Genomic DNA, 20,828 nt, shown 5'->3' with positions numbered 1-20,828 from the left:
AGGATTCTGGGACAAATGTGGTATCTTCATTGTGGTCAGAGACCCATATTCCTTCTTTCTTTTTGTTCTACAAACTTCCATGTGTGTGATTAATGTCATCTTGGCCTCAACCTGAGGCAGACAAAAGAAGGCAGTCAAGTGTGATACCTTTGTGTGGATTCGCAGAACCCCTTCCTAGGGATGACTCTGTAGACTGTTCCATCTCCTGGGTGGGGTGGAATAACCCCTCCATTGCTGGGTATGTAAGTGCCTTCATTTGAGCACATTTCTGCCCTATATAAAAGTTGGGCTTTAGGCATGAATAAGAAAGGAAATGTGTAGACTGTGTCATGTAGTGTGTACGTGTCATCCCTCTGCGAGACCTTTGCCTTGAATACTTACTCAACTTTTTCTTGAAGTTACCTTCAAACCCATAGAACCCAGGGGAAAAGTGTTTTTCTAGATCAGCGATTCTCAGCCTGTGTGTCACAGGTCACTTAAGGCCATCCGAAAGAAAGCACAGATATTTACATTATAATTCATAACAGCAAAGTTGCAGTTATGAAGTAGCAACAAAACTAATGTTATGGTTGGGGGTCACTCCAACATGAACTACATTAAAGAGTTGCAGCGCTAGGAAGGTTGAGAATCACTGTAGACTGTCAGCCATACTGTCTACCATAATCACGTTATTCTTTAATTATATTTTTATATTTATTTTTATTATAGTTATTTATTTATTATGAGGGTGTGCACCACAGCAGAAATGTGGAGGTCAGAAGACACCTGTGGGAGTTGGTTCTTTCCTGTGGGACCCACTGAGCCATCTTGTTAGCCCAGTGGTCACTGCCTTACTTACCAGAATTATCCAACAGAACTCCCACAAACAGAGTTGCTATCACATAATATACTGAAGGAACAAAATGTTTTAAATTCAATTAACTGTCGGTAAAAAAATTGAATAAACTCTAATATATACTTTTGAAAAAAGAATGAGATAGCTCTGTGAACTGCTGTGGAATCTATATTGGTAAATGAAAAGAAAGAAAGAAAATACGTGTGTGTGTATGGTATATAAAAGCATTCATTCATCTGGGGAGTAAGATAGTTTCACCGTGTTAACTCTGGCTAGCCTGGAGTCAGGCTGGTCTTACATACTAGCGTTTATTTTAATGGGCTATTACATTTATGCCTGTCTCTCCCTGCTCTGACCACCGTATGGTCAAAACAAAACAAAGCAAAACAGTGTGTGCATTTTTAATGCTTTCCTGTAGAGGGCGCTAGGAAGCAGTGTACATGACAGAAGTAAGCTCAGAGCAGCTGTGAAGACTTTATATTATTATACAGTTAACTTCTTAGATTTTTAAAAAGTAAAAATGTTTAGTTTCAATTTACCTTCCACATCACTTCCTATGGCATTTACATCTTACGTAATCGTAATATAATGAATTACTTGAACCAGGAGATTGACGCAGATAGAGTATTACTGATAGATTCACATGAGTCCCGTGTATGGGAAACTTGTGGTTCAGAATCCCCATCCACCAGCAGTCATGCCCCCTCAGGACCCTTCAGGCTGTGGCAGTGCCCTTGTCCTTCCTTCAGTTACCAGTACACTTTAAAAGGTACTGACAAGCTCTTTAGACCGCCCTTGATGTGTTGGTTTGTATTTGCCCGATTTTTTTTTTTCGTAGATGTAAAATTAGGCATTTCAGGCAACGCTATCATAGAAATAATCATATTATCACATTCAGGACTTCCTGTTGGAGCACATGATGTCCCTGTCCAGTCACTTGTAATGAGATTTTGACTTACGTTGCTGTCTCCTAAGCCTCTCAATTTTAAATAGCTCTTACTTTATGAAATTAGTTAGGTATCTTATGAGTAGATACTTTGGGATCGTACAAATTCACTGTTTCTCACTCCTCCATTGCTGTAAACATCCAGCAACAGACTTGCCCTCCGTCAGTATTACCAAATTGTTTGGCTGGTGCTAATTTTTGTTTCCATCATTTCTTCTATATTTTTAAATGAGAATAATAATTATTTTTGTCCCATTTATTTAGTTGGGGTTCATGGATATTTATGTTTTGTATATTGTTAGTGATTGTTTTGTTTTATGTTGGGCTCTTACTGCATTAGCCAGGCTGACCTATAGCTACTAGGGTCACAGAGTCCTCCTGCTTCAGCCTCCTGAGTACCTAGGACCAAAGACATGTATGGGTACAGCTGTCTATTTTATGTTATAATCCACAACCCTCAGTTTGTCTAATGCTCTTCATAGCCCACTCACATCATCTAAGCAATTCTTCACTTTTTTAGGTAAAATATTCAGATTCATGTTAATATTTTTTCTGACAAGGTCTTGGAATTGGCTATTTCTCTACAGGTTCCTATTCTTTTTATTTGAGAAAAGTGTTTAGTGGTCAAGATCTGAAGCCAAAATAATGCCATCACCTCTAATCTTGGCACTTGGGAGGTGGGAATAGAAAATCAGGAGATCAAGGACAGCCTTGACCCACATATCAGGTTTGCCACCAGCCTAGGTTACATGAGACCTGTCTCAAATAAACAAGTAAACAAGTAAACACAGAAAGCTAGGTCTGGCCGCTAGGTGTGCCCATGGCTAGGCCCTCTGGGCACATGGACCAGGGATAGATGTACACGTCTGCCAGCAGGAGCACTGCTGTGCTGCAGAGACCACACGGAGTGGGCTCCAATGCCAGCCGGTTGCGGGGCAGTGGATTTATTCAGTCACATCTAGCATAAAAATCAAGTGGAGTCAAGAATACTGACCAACATTTTGTAAAAATAAATTTACCAAAACAGATCTCTAATCTATACTAGATTATTTCATCTAGGATATTACAGTATATAAACAAAAACATTCTTTTCCAAAGAGTCTTAGTTTAGTTCTATTCCTCCATGCCTGATTGTTTGGTTGGTTTTTTGCTATAAAATCTCGTACCCCAGAGTGTCTTCAACTTCCCTGTGGAACCAAGATTGGCTTTGAACTTATAATGCCCGTTTCTGCATCCCAAGAGCTGGGCTTATAGGTCTATGGTGCCAACACTCAGCTGGAAAGTCAGTTCTTAAAATTCAAAAACAAAATGAGCAATTGGATCTCTTTGTGTATTAGGGAGGCAGCATAGGCCCCAGCAAGCAAATTATAAATATAAATCATTTATGCATTTTTTGTTTGATATACTTATATTTTTCAATTTGGATAGACTTTTATCTAGATTTCAACAAGTAGGTTTGTATTTTTTCTATTTACTTTATCATATTTGTCCATTTTTTTCAGTCTTTTTCTCTGAGTATGTATATAGACATTTAAATTGAGAATTAATTTGGGGCCCTTTTTTAACATTTTATTGGTTCTTTGTGAATTACACATCATGCACCCCAATCCCACTCATCTCTCCAGCTCCTCATCCCCGCCCTCCACCCTTATATCCTCACCCCCAACAGAGAAAAAGAAGATCACTGTGGAAGCTATAGAGTGTCACAGTGTGTCCCAGAGTGTGCCCTTTTGTCCATACTTCTTTGCTTGCACATGTCCATTACAATAACTTGTTGGTCAGGTACAAGGCCTCTGCCTATCAATACGGGAACCCCACTGGGATTCTCTCAAATATTCTGTTGTTGCCCTGTGTCGTGGAGACTCCATAGTTCTGGATCTGTAGCACCAGCCTTCATGCACTCCAGCAGTTCATAGATGGGGGAGATGTTGTGGTAGGCCATCTCAAAGCCCTGGATCTGGGCCCCAAAGGAGTCTGAGCTCATAATCCTGCCGGCTCTCCTGCCCTCAGGGCTGGCTCACCAGCAGCCCGGCCTCCAGCAGGCCAGCTCTTCCCTGCTGCCCAGGTGAGGTGCGGGGCCTGCTTTCCCAAGAGTGAGACTCCCACTCTGATGACCTCACAGCCAGCCTGCCTGCCTGCCTGCCATAGGTGGCACAGCCCTTGTGAGAAGGGGTGGGATGCTGCTCGTGTCGTCTTACATAGACAAGTGGCAGGGCTAGCTCTCCCACACTCACACCCTCAGGCCGGCTCACCTGTGCCCCCACCACCAGAGTCAGCTCTACTGTGGTGCCCAGGTGAGGTGCAGGGCCTGCTCCAGAGTGCTGCAGCTGGAGAGAGGCAGGGTCGGGTCTCCTGCCTGTCACAGGAGGGGAGAAGGAGGGAGATTGTCTCTCCCTCACGTAGGCCAGCCACCATGTTCTGTGTCCTCTGGGCTGTTTAACTACAACTCCCAAAATGTGCAGGACCTGCTCTCCTGTATTCCTGCCCCCAGGGCCAGCTTTCCCATGGTGCCCAGGTTAGGGATGGGCCAATTCTGCATAGCCTACTGACATCCACTTTGATCTCTGGTGGCAGCCCAGACCAGGGACATACGCCTGGCCTTTGGTGGTAACAGACCCTGCTGCTACAGAGCCACCAACCCAGTTACGCTCCTCCATCCCTGTGGCAGCATAGGCCTGGACCCCACCATGGTCCTACATGACGTCACCAACTACTCAAATCTGGCTGTCCTCACTCCCCTCCAGTCTCCAGCCTCCTTCATTGTGCCTGCATCCTCCTGTTTCTCTGTCTCTCCCATTTTCCACCACTTCCTTCTCTTAGTGGTACCCAGAATCTCTGAGTGTCTGGGGTTGTCTCTGGAGTGGTCTCAGGAGTGCTATGCCCCAACCGTGAATTATGGTACTGGGGAGGGGTCATCTTGGGGATGGTCTGACCCTTAGAGCTTACACAGTCCTGGGCTGGTGGTCATCTCAGGCTAGCTCCTTGTCTGGGCCTCTGTCTGCTGGTCTTCTCAGGATCATTCCTCACCTGGCCCACCTGAGTGGCCCCTTGGAAGAGTCCCGTGTCCTGGGAGCTGGTCCAGGCCTGCCTAGTGCCAGACTTCCCAGGCTCACTTTTTTCAGGGAATGTTAGGCTACTAATTATTCAGATGTTCATAAGTCAGAACATGAGAGTGTAGACATGACCTCTCTCATCTCTGGCACCCCCTGATGCACATGTGACAGCAGCCACACCTGCAGCATGTGTCAGGACGGGAAACCCTTCACCTTCTACACACTCGGGTCTCGATTCCATGTGCACAGAGGCCTACTCTTGTGTAACCATGGTGTAGTTCTTAGAATCAGGAAGTAAGAGCACAGTTCTTTAGTCCTCTAGTCCATACTGAAATGGCGCCATTCCATTTCTTTCTTGTTCCTTTGTAGTTCTCAAGATCAAATCCAGGATCCACATCACATTTGCTCTTTAGCCTCCTTTAATCTGGGTCATCTCCGTAGCTTTTCTTTTTCTTTGAAGTTTTTGTTGAGTGGTCGCTGGCTGGCCGGTAGGCTGCTTCTAATGCAGACTGCTTGCTCAGCAGTGAATTCAGATCTGGTCCCTACTGAATTGATACATCCTTCTGGGATATCAGAATCACAGAAACATGTCTTCATTGTCTGATCAGGTGCACTATGATCACATTGTTTCCCTTCTCCTTTGAAATTGTAAGTAGTCTTAGAGAAATACACTGGAACTGGGCTTGTTTGTTGCCGAAGTTTCACTTGTGGTTTTAGTTTCCGTTAAACTAAACTACACCCGAAGGTGTAGCCCAGGGTGAGTCTTCTACCTCAGATGATCCCATTAAGAAAATGTCTTGCAAGCATGCCTAGTATTATTTAGGTAGTTCTCATGTAATCAGGTTAACAACCAAGATAAGCTATTACAACGTGAAATTGGCCTCTGCTTGGCAGGCTTCGGTTTTCATGCTGTTTGAGCACTGAGAAAAAGGATTCTGGTGTCATTTTTAACCAGAGAGATAGGGGAAGGATCTGATTCTAACTAGGGTGATTACCTGATAGGCAGACTTAAGACTCTCCACTTAGACTCACCTCCCCAACCCCAGTCATTCAGACTCATGTTCACTGGAACGGTAGCTTCCTTTAAACAGCCTGGCAATTGATCCATGGTTTTACTGCTTGCCATTCTATTCTGGATGCTGGGATTGCAGTAAGACCATGAGACAGAAGCAGGGATTTGAGGCTGTCAGTTTTCTTCGGCCACTGTCCTCACTCATCTGAGAGGGCACATTCTCACTGCTCATGTTCACTTCAGTCAGAACAAGAAAGCGCTCAAGTCTGCAAGGAGACCTGCAAGCTTCACATAGATGGCATGGCCGTTCCTCATGGTCAATGTCAGGGACACCCTTCTGTGCTTGCTTCTGGGGTTGGGGGTAGGGGGACATTTCTTGTTGAAGAAAAAAACAAAAACAGTAAGAATCCTTTTTAAATAAGTGAATCTAGCTTTATGTAGGACATACAAAAAGAACCATTGAATATGTTATAAGCAAGGTAACCATCGAAGACTATTGGTCTTCAGTACAATATACAGGTACAAACACACAGCTACACCTAATCATTGAATCATACTGATAACCTCTATTCTAACATCAGAGTCATTCTGTAGTCTCTCTCTCCATCGTCTTCTGGACCATGTCAAAAGAGCTCAGAGATCGATCTGAGGAGTCTCCCATAGGTTATATTTGAACAGCTTTGACAACTAAGTTCAATAGAACATACCACTGTACTATGTGACCTCACTGTGTTCCTTAAAGAACTAATAATGAAAACCTAGTAAGGTTTTTATTAGGAATCAAATGTTTAACTTTTCTTTAATAATGGTGTATTAGGGCAACCAAACTGTTAATGAAGACAGTTGTAACTAATAATAAAGAAACGCATGTATACAGTGGCCTTCTGTCTCATAACAGACACAGATAAATGTGCTTGTTGATGGAATTTGAAAGCCCATCTGTGATATGCCCGTCCAAAAATCAGATCTTGATCTAATCAAGTTGTAAGCTCTAATTCCAGTTTAGAGGAAATAAAAGGGGCAAAAGTACCCACTCCCTCGGGGACATAGCCCAGATACAGTAAGCATGGTGGGAGGACAGAGCCAGCACACTGCAGTAAACTGAGTACAAAGGCTAGAAGGCTGGTTGAGGTTGACAGTTATTTCGTTTGTGGGGGTACTTAGTTTAGAGGTAGAACTCTTGCTTCGAATGTGTCAGAACTTTCCATTTCTAGTGCTGCAGGTGGAAAAGAACAGACTAGATTTTAAGTATAGCAGTGGTGGTGTGCTATGTTTTACCTTTAGACGTCCATATTAAAAGACATAAGGACTAGAAGCATTCTGCTTAGGATTTTCTGCGTCACCATTAGTGGGAAGTGGTAGAAAGGAAGCAAGATTGTCCACAAGAGTCACTATGCTTTCCTGTTTTTGTCAATGTTTGAAATTTAAAAATAGAAGAGAAGCAGTGCGCCTGCCTCTGAGGCATTATTCACAGACGTAGAGCAGCATCCTGAGGTGAGCCTCTCCACCCAGTAGTCTGGGAACCCATTGGTAAAGAAAGGAGTAACTCCCAACATGACAAGACACCAGCTGTAAAAGTTGACCACTCACCCCACAGGAGCTTCTGTCATTGTATCTGTGTGAAATGTGAGTGTATATATATGGTGACAAAATGTGTGTGACCCTTCTTCCCAGGCTCAGGCCCGGTGTCATCGTATAGGCCAGAGCAAAGCCGTAAAGGTATATCGCCTAATCACTCGAAACTCCTATGAGCGGGAAATGTTTGACAAGGCCAGCCTGAAGCTGGGCCTGGACAAGGCTATTCTTCAGGACATCAACAGAAAGGGCAGCACCAATGGAGTGAGTACATTACACCAGCCCCGGACCACTGCAGAGCGTGTGCCTTTGATCCCACACCAGGCAGATGGTTCTTGGAGTCAGACCAGTTTGGGATAGATAGTGAGACTGTCTCAAAAGTAAACCAAAAAGGAGCACTTGTCAAGGTTTTTCCTTCTTAAAGCTGTTTCTGGGTTCCCTTTCACCATTTTGACTCTGTCCGCCATAGCATAGTTAAGTAATCCACCATAACAGAATATTTTGGAGGCAGTCTCTGCATTTTCTAAATGAATAAAGGCAGTCTGGGAACCAGGGTGTGCTAGGGCTCCTCTGTATGCAATAACATTTAAATAAAGTTTAACCACACCCATCAGAGCTGTTATGCCAAAGGCCTAACATTTTATAGTGGATTTGTTACCTTACCTCATCTCACACACCAGACTTCAGGCTGCTTTTTTCTTACTAAGATTTACTTGGTTTATTTCATGTGTATGAGTGCTTGTCTGCATCTGTGCATGTGTACCATATGTGTGCCTTGGTGGCTGCAGATTCCAGGAAAGGGTGTCCCATCCCCTGGAACTGGAGTGACAGATAGTTGTTAGTTGTTGTGTAGGTGCTGGGAGCCATATCTCTGTAAGAGCAGTCAGTGCTCTTAACTACCGAGCCATCTCTCCAGTTTGACTTTGACCTTAAAGGAGTCCATGTTGTCTGTGTTCCTATGACGATAACAATGTGCAGTATTTCAAAGGTGTTCATTGTGTGATGATCAGTGAATAATAAATGAACAAAATTAGCTTAAAGTATGACAATTAACCTCTCTGTCTAACTGGGCATAGTAACACATGCCTATAATCCCAGCACATGGGAAGTGGAGGCGGTCAGGACGGTCAGGACGTCAAGGCGGGCCTCTGCTACACGTGAATTTTCAAGGCCCACCTGGTACATTAAGACCCAGTCTTAAAACAATGACAACTGTTAAAATTACTGCTAAAATTCTTAACTCATTGTCAAGTACAGAACAGCATGCCAAAGCCCTCCATCTTTAGGCTTAGAGCATCAGTAATGGAGCTAAGACCTTAGTGCAGATGTTCTATATCCTTAGCTATGCATGTGTTGCTAACCATCGTACTCCAAATTGCCCATCCTGGGAGCCATGGAATTCCCTGTTGTGATTGCAATAAAGAGAACCAGATTGTTAATTAGAAACAGGAAGGGATGTTTTGAACTCCATTTCCTGTTATCAACAAGTGGTTGAAAGATCACACTTGGCACAGGCTCCTTTTTTTAGTTAAGGAGTGACATCATTTCCAATATAAATGTACTTATTTAATAATGAATAAATCATTTTTTCAGCTCGTGTGGTACATCTGGAAGCTTTAAAGACATAAACTCAAACTAAAATATTAAAATAAGATGTCACGTATATCCTCTCCAATGGTGCATAGTTTTAATTGCTTATGACATTTGATGATAACCAGTGTCCTGAAGAATGTTAGGCATTTGGCTCATGTGGTAGGCTTTGTTCCAGGGCTCCCTATAGAAAATTGCCTGCCTGGCTGCCCTGCATAGTAGCCAGGGCACCGTCCTCTGTCTTGTCTTCCTATCATGTGCAGTTAGTAGAGCAGCTATATCCTGAGTCACGAGGGCCACATTTGAAGCTGTTCTTTCCTGTGCATTTTCCACTTTGGTGACCTGCTCAGGTGCAGCAGCTCTCAAAAATGGAAGTAGAAGATTTGCTCCGGAAAGGTGCTTATGGAGCTTTAATGGACGAGGAGGATGAAGGCTCCAAGTTCTGTGAAGAGGACATAGACCAGATTCTGCAGAGACGGACCCACACCATCACCATCCAGTCAGAAGGGAAGGGCTCCACTTTTGCCAAGGTAGGTGATCCTCCCCCCACCCCAGTGATCATTTGGGAAGGGAAGGGAGCACTGTTTCTTCTTTTAGCTCATTAATGCAGCTTCTGTTCCTCCAAATACAGTCTCTTGATGATGTAGACACTTAGAGATACCGACTGTAGTGAAGAGAAGCTAGTGGCCCCATGCAGGTAGACACTAGTCTGTACTTTTTCTGTCTGCTCTTTGCAAGAACTATTCCAGAACCGTCGAGTGGACATCTTCATGCTTTTGTAAAGTTTTCTTTTAACGCTATCAGAGCAGCTCTCCACTGCACATTCCACTCCTCAACTCAAGCAGGCCTTCTTACGTCACAGGGATGGGTTTTCAAAACATCCCAGCCACTTGGCTGAGGATCTCCTTCCTCTGTTGTTCAGGTCACTGCGTTTAGACCTCTGCAGATTGGCTAATTCCCATGAGAGCTTTTGTGACCTGTTGTGATCAGTCTCTTATCTCATGTCAAGATTTGTTCAGAAGGGCATTTTGTGCCTGGTAGAGGAAATATAGATAAACTGCATCTCATTCAACTCATACCAATCCAGTACCATTCTTTTTTTTTTCTTCTTCTTCTTCTTCTTCTTCTTCTTCTTCTTCTTCTTCTTCTTCTTCTTCTTCTTCTTCTTCTTCTTCTTCTTCTTCTTCTTCTTCTTCTTCTTTTTTTTTTTTTTTTTTTTTTTTGGAGCTGGGGACCCAACCCAGGGAGCTCTACCACTGAGCTAAATCCCAGCCCCTCCAGTACCATTCTTTTTTAATGTGTGTGGCATGTTCAAAATACGCATGTGCATACGCATGACATTAGATGTCTACTTTAATTATTCTCTATTTTATTTATACTGAGGTAGGATCTCTCCCTAAACTTGGAACTGAATGACTCAAGATAATTAATCCTGCCATCTTGCCTTGTGTCTGCCTCCTCAGTGGTGGGGTAAGGTGGCTGCCACTCCTGCCAGAATTGGTCATGCAGGTGCAGACTCCACTCCTCACCCTTGCAAAGCACCCTCTTTACCCACTGGGCCTCTTCCCAGCCCAGTGCCTCCAGTGCTGTTTTTGTTGGTTGTTTTGGGTTGGGATTTCTTTTTCAGACATAGTCTTTGTTTAGCCCTCAATGGTTTCAACCTCACAGAGTTTACCTGTCTCTCTGCCTCCCAGGTACTGGGATTAAAATTGTACACTACAAGGCCTTGTCCCACCACCCCAATGCCATGTTTAAAGCAGATACATACATACATACATACATACATACATACATACATACATACATACTTATTCACTATAAAACTGAAAGTTAAAAAAAAAATCTCCAAAAATTGAACCCTTTAGGACCTGGTAGCTGGAAATCTAATTCAGTTGGTAGTGTACCTACCTGGCTTGCACTAAGCCCTGCATTCAGTTTCTGCACCATACAACACTGAGCTTAGTATATCTGTAATCCAGCACCAGAGTGGAGAATATGGAAGCAGGAGCATAAGACGTTCATCCTTAGCTATACAGTGAGTCCAAAGCCAGCCTGAGGTCCTTGGGACCCTATCTTTAATGGGAGAGGAGGGGAGGGGAGAGGAGATAACCTTTTATATACCTATTTAGTGGAGCATCACAGTGCATGGCTCTCGTCCCAGTGCTTAAGAGGCTAAGGAGCACAGACTCTAGGCCAGCCTAGACTACATAGTGAGTTTAAGTCCAGCTCCCAGTATGCTAATAAAGCAGGAGGATTGCACATTTAAGGCCAGCCTAGATGTACTTGGTTATACTTTGTATCAAAAACCAAGCCAATAAATATTATTTTATACCATACTAGACACTATGTAATACATTGCTATTATCTAAAGAGGTTGTCTTTTTACTTTGAAGTTTTTATATTTCAAGAAAACAAGCCTGTAAATTGTGATTTTGGTTTCCTTAGGAAGGAAAAGGAGGAAAATGAATTGTTTTAAGATTTAAGATTTTGGGGTTGGGGATTTGGCTCAGTGGTTCAGCGCTTGCCTAGGAAGCGAAAGGCCCTGGGTTCGGTCCCCAGCTCCAAAAAAAAAAAAAAAAAAAAAAAAAAAAAAAAAAAAGATTTAAGATTTTCAAAGTGCTGTTAGTTTTTAGTTTTGATATGGATGGCTTTTGTGTTTCTGGTGCATTTGAAATTAGGTTTGGTATTTGTTTTGTATTCTGTTCAAACCAAACTTGTTAACTTTTGTCTCTTTCACAGGCTAGTTTTGTGGCTTCAGGAAACAGAACAGATATTTCCTTGGATGATCCCAATTTTTGGCAGAAATGGGCTAAAATAGCTGAGTTAGACACTGAAGCAAATAATGAAAAGGTACAGCATATTCTTTTCCTGGACACTTCATTGGGATTGCATGGGACCGTGCTTCAGTGGCTCAGCCCAGTATTGACTCATGAGTCCTGATTCTTAAACAGAATCCTGTGGTAGCACACTTAGACATGGCTGGCACAGACAGCCCTTGGTGGATGTCAACTGTTAGACTGTTACAGTGGCTGATGGGATATGTAGTCTGCTGGACACCCAAGAAGTTAGGTAAATGCAGGTAGAGATGGGACTTATAATTGGTTTATTTCAGGTTCGATGCTTTTCTAAAAGGACCCTCACCTCTTAGCAGTCAAAAGGAAGGAAAAAGGAAACACTTGCTGACTACAAAGGTAGTTTTTGGTAGTGTCTCAGGTTTTTCCCATTTCTCTACATGGGAGAGACCATGGATACCAGAATAAAACTAGACGGTGCTTTATGCTCACTCTTGAGCTTACCCAGACGAGTGGGAAGGAGATAGTGATGCCCCAGTGTCAGAGGCATGGTCACATTCTCAACATGATTGGCACCGCTGGCTGGCTAGCTGTGAGATACCTAGAAAATGTTAGTTCTCCTTCCTCTCTCCCTGACCCCATCACCTCACTTCAGGATGAATGCAGTCCTCCTTTCTGTTTTCTCAAGTGTAGGTTAAGTTCTGTGGTCCACAGACCTAGAAGACAGTTTCTTCTTAAAATCTAGCTGTCAGTGAGCAAAACCCACATAACTATTCTGTTGTAGTTAGCATAACTATTGATGGTTACTTAACCCAGCTTCTTTTCTCCGAATAAAAATGTTATTTCTCCTGCTTAAAGAAGATTCTGGGCTCCTATAATTGCCTGCTTGAAGTGCCATCAAAGATCCACTCTGTGGCCAGGCAGTTGGGTAGGTGGGTGGAGATCTCACCCTATAGGCAGCAAAGGGCAACTGGCACCTCCACAGTAAGTAGGTGACTGAGGCATAGTGACACTAGAATTGACTGCCTGGACTGCGTTGACCAGTGTTGGAGTTTCATCTGGCCTTGGGAAGAAGTGTACAAAAAAGGAGTAAGGAGAAGAATATACGGGGACTAGAGAAGAAGCAATTGGTATGTCCAGTGAAGCCACTGAAATAAGATTCCTGAGCTAGGAATTTTGCCTTTTAGCAAAACATTAGTAGATATATCTAAAGGAGGCAGATAATGGATGTGGCAGGGTGCGTTTGCTTCAGAAAGCTGCTGAGCAAATGGAGTCCTTTCACCTGTCCTGTCTCCAGAGCTCAGACTGCTCTCTGCATGCTGGGCAGAACAGCTAGGCCACCCACTCCAGGCTTTCCTGACAACAGAAGGCTGCCACTTTGGGGTCTTTGCTTGCTAGAACGATGGCAGAAACAACCAACGATGGTGACAGCACTGGGGACTAAGAAACAACAGTTGGAGCAGGTCCCTGAGAGTTCCCTCTGCTTGTCCTGTCTGTCGTACATGCAGCAGGTATACTGTTGCCACCCTGCTGTGCTCCGGGAATAGACTGTGCTGCCAGCCCCCACACAGATTCCCTTGAATCCATGGATACAAAACACAGACACACAGTTGTTCAATTTCATCTTGTCTTAATGGCTCAATTGCTGGGCAATATTAAACGCCTGCAGCTGGTGTGCCCACCCCAATAGGGTGCTCAGCGCCCTAAATCTGTCCTCAACTTAAGTTGCTCAGTTACCTTTAATCCCAGCTCAACACCCCCCACCACCTACCTGTAGGAGCAGCCTTTGGCCAGTCCATCTGAGATCTCACGTAGCTGGTCACCTTTCTCCCTCAGAAACATGGCGAACTCTCTCCTCTACTTGCTTCTGTGTACTTGCCTGCAGGGACCTAGAAGTTCCACCTATTCCTTCTTCCTAGAAATTGGCCCATGCCTGATAGATCAAGAATCAATTGGGAAACAGGACCATATCTTCAAAACCATCCCTACACCTCACCTTTTTTGTCCAATTTAAAAAAAAAAAAACTCTTCTCCCAGACATAAATTGAACAGTCATGTAAATTAAAAGTATGGTATGCAAATGACATGCAGTTCATCATAGTTGTCGATTAGATGCTCTACCATCATTCTTAAAGAATTATGATTCCATGCCTGGATTGTTTAGATTTTTAGACTGTAACGCCATCTGAAAACCATGTCTTCTACTCTATAACCTCTCTCTCAATGTTGAACAACTTGAGTTTGATTATGAGACTATAACTAGCCTTTAACCCTGTCAGAAATTAAGAACGAGGGGCTGGGGATTTAGCTCAGTGGTAGAGCGCTTGCCTAGGAAGCGCAAGGCCCTGGGTTCGGTCCCCAACTCCGAAAAAAAGAACCAAAAAAAAAAAGAAAGAAAGAAAGAAATCAAGAACGACTTAAACATTACCGGGGTACGGAGGGAGCCCCAACACAGCCTCTCAGACTTGAACAGTTGTCGACAGCTAACTCTCTGGACAGCCCCCTAATTTCTTACAGTGTTGGAGCATCAGTCTTCAGCCTTCTGGCCCATGATCATCTGACAGACCTTTGCAAAGCAGGATTAGGAAGGACTGCTCACCCGGCCTTGGCAGAGCTCTCAGTCAACTCTTCCCTGTAGTGTGTCTTTTCCCAGACAGTATTTTGTCTGCAGATGAAGTAGGCAGTTTCTGCCTAGTGGCTGTCTCGCCACAACTGGTGCTCAGTTTCCTCCTTGAACCAAGAAGGAGGTGCTGTCAGTAGCATACATGTCTCCTTGTCAGATGACTAAATAACATTAAATGCCATATTCTGTGGATTTCTGATGTTTCTGAAGAGAGAGAGGGAGAGAGGGAGTTAATCTTAAATTTTGAATACTCTTAGCTGAAATACTCTAACTGAAATATATCAAAAATACCTTATAATTAAATCAGAATCTAGCATAACCATGAGTTTGCTATCTGGTCCTTAACTGTGTTACTTAATCATCTGAAAACAGTTTGTAATGGCAGTTATAGAAGGCCTGGTCTATGCCTTGTTTTCTTAAATGAGTTGCATAGGCACAGTGCCTATCTAAGAGTAACAAGATTAATCTCAAATTTTGTATCAATATAAGAAAACTTTAAATCTATATCAAAATAAATTCCATACCAATATAAGAAATTATAACTTCAACTTTACATCAATTATAAAGGTTTAAGATTTTAGCTACACAACCCATTCCACTTACTTCCTCCCTGTTCAGAATTATGACCATTCCCACATTTCCCCTACAGTGACAACTTATCTACCCCATCACCAAACACTCCACCCCGGGAACTGGGCTGAGGCCTCTCCACAGCTTCTTCCTGCTCAATAGGGAGGCAGAAGATTCCTTAAAGGGGCGAGGAGAGGTAGGAAAATTAGAAAATTTGGTTAGACTTAAGAAAGCTAGTTTTAGCATCTGTTATCCCATCTCTGCGTATTCGGAAGGTTCAGAGCTTGACTGAAGTTCTGACTGAATCCATCTGAAAGGTTGGGTGAGGCAAAGTGACCTGGAATCCATGGCTTCCTCTGCCAGAGGCTGACACCGGCTGGTTCTTCCTCAGATGTCCCTAAGGAATGGATGACAGTGGGGTGCTTGTGCGCTGTGGTAAGGAATAAAGACAAGAGGGCCTCCTCCCCACAGTCTTCTCCGTTTCCAGGAAAGCTTAGTGATTGACCGGCCACGGGTGAGGAAACAGACCAAACACTACAACTCATTTGAGGAGGATGAGCTTATGGAGTTCTCAGAGTTAGACAGTGACTCGGATGAAAGGCCCACACGGTCCAGGCGCCTCAGTGACAAAGCCAGGCGCTACCTCCGCGCTGAGTGCTTCCGAGTAGAGAAGAACCTGCTCACCTTTGGGTAGGTACTGGCTCTGCTTAGGGGGAAGTGGGTGCTGTCATCCCCCACGGTCTGGTTAAGTCTTTAGGATTTGTGCTGTGAGCGTCTAGCTCCTCTGGACACCAGCTAATGGCATCTGCTGGAGCAAAAGAAAGCTGTGCTTTGTATCCAAAATTCCTCTCACACTTGATGCTGTAGTATGGCCATACTAGGATCTGCTTAAACACATGTCACAGCCCATCTCTGTTACCAGTTTGCTGCCTCCCACCCAGGAATGCCTTGTAAGGAGTCAGAGCAGTGAATACTGCAGTTACACAGTGGTCACTCCAACTGCACTTTCTCAGTTCCAGACTTACTCTCTGCCACCAGTATTACTTAACAGTCTAGACGCCATGTGAACCAGTGTCTGTGACCTTAGTGACAAGTGGGGCACTGTAGTCATAAAGTCCTCTTAGGCCTTTCAAGACAAAGCTTTGGGGGTAACTGATAGACACCTGTAAGAGGATGAGGAATATCTTGTCACTTTGATTTCTGCTGTATGAAGGATGTGTCAGTGACTTCCTCCAACACTTGTGTATTCTCACCATCAGCTGGGGCCGCTGGAAGGACATCCTGACTCACGGACGATTCAAGTGGCCCCTGAATGAGAAGGATATGGAGGTGATTTGCCGGGCTCTGCTAGTATACTGCGTGAAGCATTACAAAGGGGATGAGAAAATCAAGAGTTTTATTTGGGAACTAATCACACCTTCCAAAGACGGACAAGTTCAGACCCTCCAGAACCACTCAGGTAAGAGGAGAAGTAGCTCTGCTGAGGTCTTCTGTTGCTCCTGGGTGCCTGTGTTGTCTCACCATTTCTCACATGTGCTCTTGCTCTGTTTCCTGAGTCCATCAGGAATCCCCTGACTGGGGACTCACTCCTCGAGCTCTGTGGCTGCCTTTTATGTTTCACCATTCTGTTCTTGTCACTTCTGGCATGCCTATTCTTCTGTTATACTTCTCAGTACTTAGTCAAAGCTTCTTCAGGCCTTCTTCCTACTAGACCATAAGACCCAAAAACGACTGGCTGGGTTATTCCTCTCTTGGGTATCCCAGGGCATTCATTAAGTCTTCCTGACCACCTTGGATTTTGTGGACTTGAGGCAGAGTGTCCACCAGAGCCCACCATGCCATTCCTGCACCCAGCCCAGACTTAATGCCCATGTTGAAGCCCTTTTGGCTCATCCAGATGCCTCACTATCTCTCCATTTCAGGCTTGTCTGCCCCAGTCCCCAGAGGGAGGAAAGGAAAAAAGACGAAAAACCAGCTGTTGCTCCCAGAACTGAAGACTGCAGACTGGTTGGCCACTTGCAATCCCGAGGTGGTCTTACATGATGATGGGTACAAAAAACACCTCAAGCAGCACTGTAACAAGTGAGTCCGTCTCCTGTTTCCCAGAGTTACCCTGACTCAAACAGTCTAGGTTTCTGGGATACCCACAGAGAGCTCCTTCAACACCATCATACAAGGTCTGGGAAAAAGAGGATTTGGGTGTGAGCTGTGTTTGCGTTCTCTTCACGACTCCCAGCCTCCTGTAGCAGGCTCCACCTCACAACACATTCTGTACCCATAGGTTTATACCTGACTTCCAAGGACCAGTCAGGACATCACCCTCTGCTTCTGCTTGTTAATTTTCCTGTCTTAATTTGGTAATGTGTTCTGAGTCTTAGGTTCCAGAGTATCGTATTAATGTGTTCTTTCATAGGGTGCTTTTGAGAGTCCGGATGCTGTACTACCTAAAAGCTGAAATATTGGGAGAAGCAGCTGATAAAGCCTTTGAGGGAACTCCTGCCAGGTAAAACATTAACCATATAGTTATCAGAGTTTAATAATTTATGTAAATTGCCTGCTGATAGATTGGCCAGATCCAGCCTCTTGTGTCAGGAGACCCACATTTCTGCCCTGCCCAAGGCAGCTACCCAGATAGCAAGCAGGTAAATAGAGAAGAAAGACCTCTACTCTCTTCTCGGTCAGTTACGGGTCCTGCTTAGGTAATGTATAAATGACACTCATCCCAAAAAGGTCATTTCTCCAGTGGCACTGTGCAGTAAAGCAGTTTCTGAAAAGCTGGGGCCACAGAACACTAACTTCATACACATCAGTCACAGAAATCCTGGCGGGCAGTTGTCAAATGCTACAGATGTAGGTGGTCTTCCATCCAAACCCCAAAACCTTTAGAAAAACTCAAGTGAAGAAAGGCAGCGAACTGAAAATCCTGTGCTCCTCATGACACAGACAGAGACCCAGTGGGGCTGGTGGTAACAGGCTTGCAAGCCTTGGTATATGCCCCTGAGCATTGTGCTCCTACTTTTGACCAGGAACAATGCTATGCATGATTAGTTTTGACCTAACGAACCGCTTAGTTTCTGAAAGGCCCTCTTTATACCTGAGATTTCACCAATGTAAGCCCTGGGGCAAGATAATTTAAGGATTCAGTCATGTCATGTAGTTCTGTCATTTGGGGGAAATGTTGCCTTTCCATGACCAGTATATCGAAGACTTTTGTTCTGGTTCTTAACTAAAGATACATATCAAAACCACTTTAATACACAAAACTACTTTACACAGAGTCACCTGAGGGTAGATTTTCCTGGGTCTCAAGAGGAGTCCTGCAATCAAACCGCTTCGTGAGCAGTGAGAGACACTAGCTGCAGCCTTCTGGATTGTCTTCACTGTTACTTAAGCATTTGGCCAGGGATGTGGTTCCATACAAGGCTCAGTAGCTTCTGTGTTGCATCTGGATGGAAAGGGTACTGGAGACCACACTCTTCTCTCCACAGAGAGCTGGATGTCCTTCTGCCCGACATTGACTATGTGGAGATCCCAGTAGATTGGTGGGATGCTGAAGCTGATAAGTCCCTTCTCATTGGTGTGTTCAAGCACGGTATGTCTTTAAGAAACTGATCTTCCAGACCAGTTACCCAGAAAGCTTATTCTTTTGTTTTAATATGTATAGGAAATAATTGTTTAAGTGTGCATCTTGTAAGAAATATAGAGTTTAGCATAATATTTGATATAAGAGGTAGTCATTTACATTTCAAATGATATATCCCTTCCCGGTTACCCCTCCACAAACTCCCCCATCCCATCCCCCTCAAGCAATGTAGACTAGGCTATACATACATACTCCTGCAAATGCCCACTGTTCCATTGTCTGATTGTGACAGCTCTGACCAGATGAGTGTGTGACTCACAAGAATTCCGTAATATATTACTAACAGACTTCAAAAGGGCAGCTGTGGTCACAAAGAATGAGCTCGATATTTTATCCTCCTCTCTTGCCTGTTTGTACTTAGTATGGGGCTGTGTCCATCTTGTTCACTGGGAATAAGGTTGTCAGATATGCACACTTGTGTGCTTGTGACAGCCAGAGACAGATGTTGGGTACCTTCTCTGTCACTCTGCTCCTAGTCACTTGAGACAGATTCTGTCACTAGACCAGGAACTCATCATTTTACATGTAGGCTAAATGACCAGAAGCCCCAAGGAGCTTCCTATCTCCCCTTACCCAGCGCTGAGGTTATAGGCAGCACACACAGCCATCCTTTGTTACGTGGATGTCAAAGACCTGAATTCGTATCTTCATGCTCTCACACACAGCAAGCACTCTTTCCAACTGTATTAGTGACTCTTCTCTTGTTCCAGTAGAATACCCTGACAGAAAGCATCTTGGGAAAAAGGATTACAGTTTCTAGGGAGTACAGTCCATTGTGGTTTGTTGGTCATGACAATAGGAGTGTAAGTTAGGTCTAGAAGTTTGGTATGACCATAGATTTGGTCCTTAACTTGGACAAGCCTTGTCTTATAAGATTACATTATATTCTATACTACCTTCAGGAGACCCTACATCTTCTCACCCCCAACTCTACCCCACCAAAAAAAAAAAAAAAAGATTCTGTTAGATACAGCAAAACACCAGACATCCTCCTGCTTTAAAGTACAATTTTGGGGAACTATGGAGGTGGCTGATCTGGAAAGCGCCTGACATGTAAGCACAAGAACCTAAATTTGTAGCCCCAGCACCCACATAAAAGTGGGGCATGGTGGCACCTGAAGCTTTGACACTGGGAACTGCGGAGAGCACAGAGACAGATGACCTGAGCTCGCTGGTGAGCCACCCTAAGCAGTCATTCAGTTCAGCACGACCTGGTCTGAAAAATTAAGGAGAGCGATAGAGGAAGATTAACACCAGCTTCTGGCTTTCACATGCAAACACATGAAGCATTTCTTCATCGTTTCGTTGTCTTTAAAATTCTTCTTCAGGGTCAGAATATTCCTTTTGTTTACCTTATACGTGATGAGGAACCAATCCAAAGCCCTGGCAAGTATGTGTTAGGATTTTGTGGTACTGGGTTTATAACACCAGGCGAAGTCTAGTAGTCCAGCAAACCGTCACCATGGTCCAGTTCACAGTTCAGCATTTCCATCCATCGTATTCATCTCCCTTCTCTGACTCACGAGGTAGAGTGGGCCGGTCTGGAAACAAGCCCATTTGGGACTAACGGTATCCGAGTGGTGGACTAGGAGGAAGAGGTGGTAAAAGTAACCCCTGTGCTTCCCAGTGCTGTACAGAGCAGCAAACCAGTAAGAACCGTGTGGCTTCTGCCTGTCACAAACACGATGTTTACCTGAATTTAAGTTTGTTTTTTCTTGGTTTTTACTAAGTAAGGGAAACAGTGAATGTCTGTCAGACCAGGGACAGACCTGACTTCTGACAGTTGTCATTGCCTGCTCAGGTTATGAGAGGTACAATGCCATGCGGGCTGACCCAGCACTCTGTTTCCTGGAGAAAGTCGGCATGCCTGATGAGAAGTCCCTTTCTGCAGAGCAGGGTGTTACAGATGGAACCTCAGACATTCCTGAAAGGTGAGAAGCCACATAGGCCCACTCTGATGTCACTTGCCTTGCCACCAACTCGTGTCCTAGTCCACGTGCATCCAGGGCTCTGTACCATTACGTATTCATGCTTCTCTGTTGCTATGACGAAGTACTCTGACCAAGAGCATTACAGTTTATTCTGTCTTAATATTGCAAAGGGGGATCTGCAGTCAAGGGAAAAGGATTAGCAGCAGGAGCAGGAAGCTGTTTGATCACATTTCATGGCTACAGGAAGTAGAACCCTGC

The 20,828-nt window shown here is 44.2% G+C and overlaps 1 protein-coding gene and 1 non-coding gene across 4 annotated transcripts in view; one reads left to right on the top strand and one right to left on the bottom strand.

The window, feature by feature from the left end:
• Chd6 (chromodomain helicase DNA binding protein 6) overlaps window positions 1–20,828 on the top strand; it is a 113,660-nt gene that overhangs the window by 60,190 nt on the left and 32,642 nt on the right. For all 3 annotated transcript variants that reach the window (XM_032904672.1, XM_032904670.1, XM_032904673.1), the window contains exons 17-25: window positions 7,521–7,685; window positions 9,362–9,541; window positions 11,751–11,861; window positions 15,484–15,686; window positions 16,256–16,455; window positions 16,919–17,078; window positions 17,410–17,499; window positions 18,485–18,588; window positions 20,441–20,570. In XM_032904672.1, the coding sequence (XP_032760563.1) occupies window positions 7,521–7,685; window positions 9,362–9,541; window positions 11,751–11,861; window positions 15,484–15,686; window positions 16,256–16,455; window positions 16,919–17,078; window positions 17,410–17,499; window positions 18,485–18,588; window positions 20,441–20,570 (1,343 nt within the window). The remainder of the gene's footprint in view (window positions 1–7,520; window positions 7,686–9,361; window positions 9,542–11,750; window positions 11,862–15,483; window positions 15,687–16,255; window positions 16,456–16,918; window positions 17,079–17,409; window positions 17,500–18,484; window positions 18,589–20,440; window positions 20,571–20,828) is intronic.
• Window positions 4,906–5,036, bottom strand: LOC116902599. Its single transcript, XR_004388188.1, has one exon. It is a non-coding gene; the product is annotated as a small nucleolar RNA SNORA17 (small nucleolar RNA).

Source organism: Rattus rattus, chromosome 5 (genome assembly GCF_011064425.1).
Source record: "Rattus rattus isolate New Zealand chromosome 5, Rrattus_CSIRO_v1, whole genome shotgun sequence".
NCBI lineage: Eukaryota > Metazoa > Chordata > Mammalia > Rodentia > Muridae > Rattus > Rattus rattus.
The sequence above is the reverse complement of the archived record's forward strand: the minus strand, read 5'-3'. Positions and strand labels throughout refer to the sequence as shown.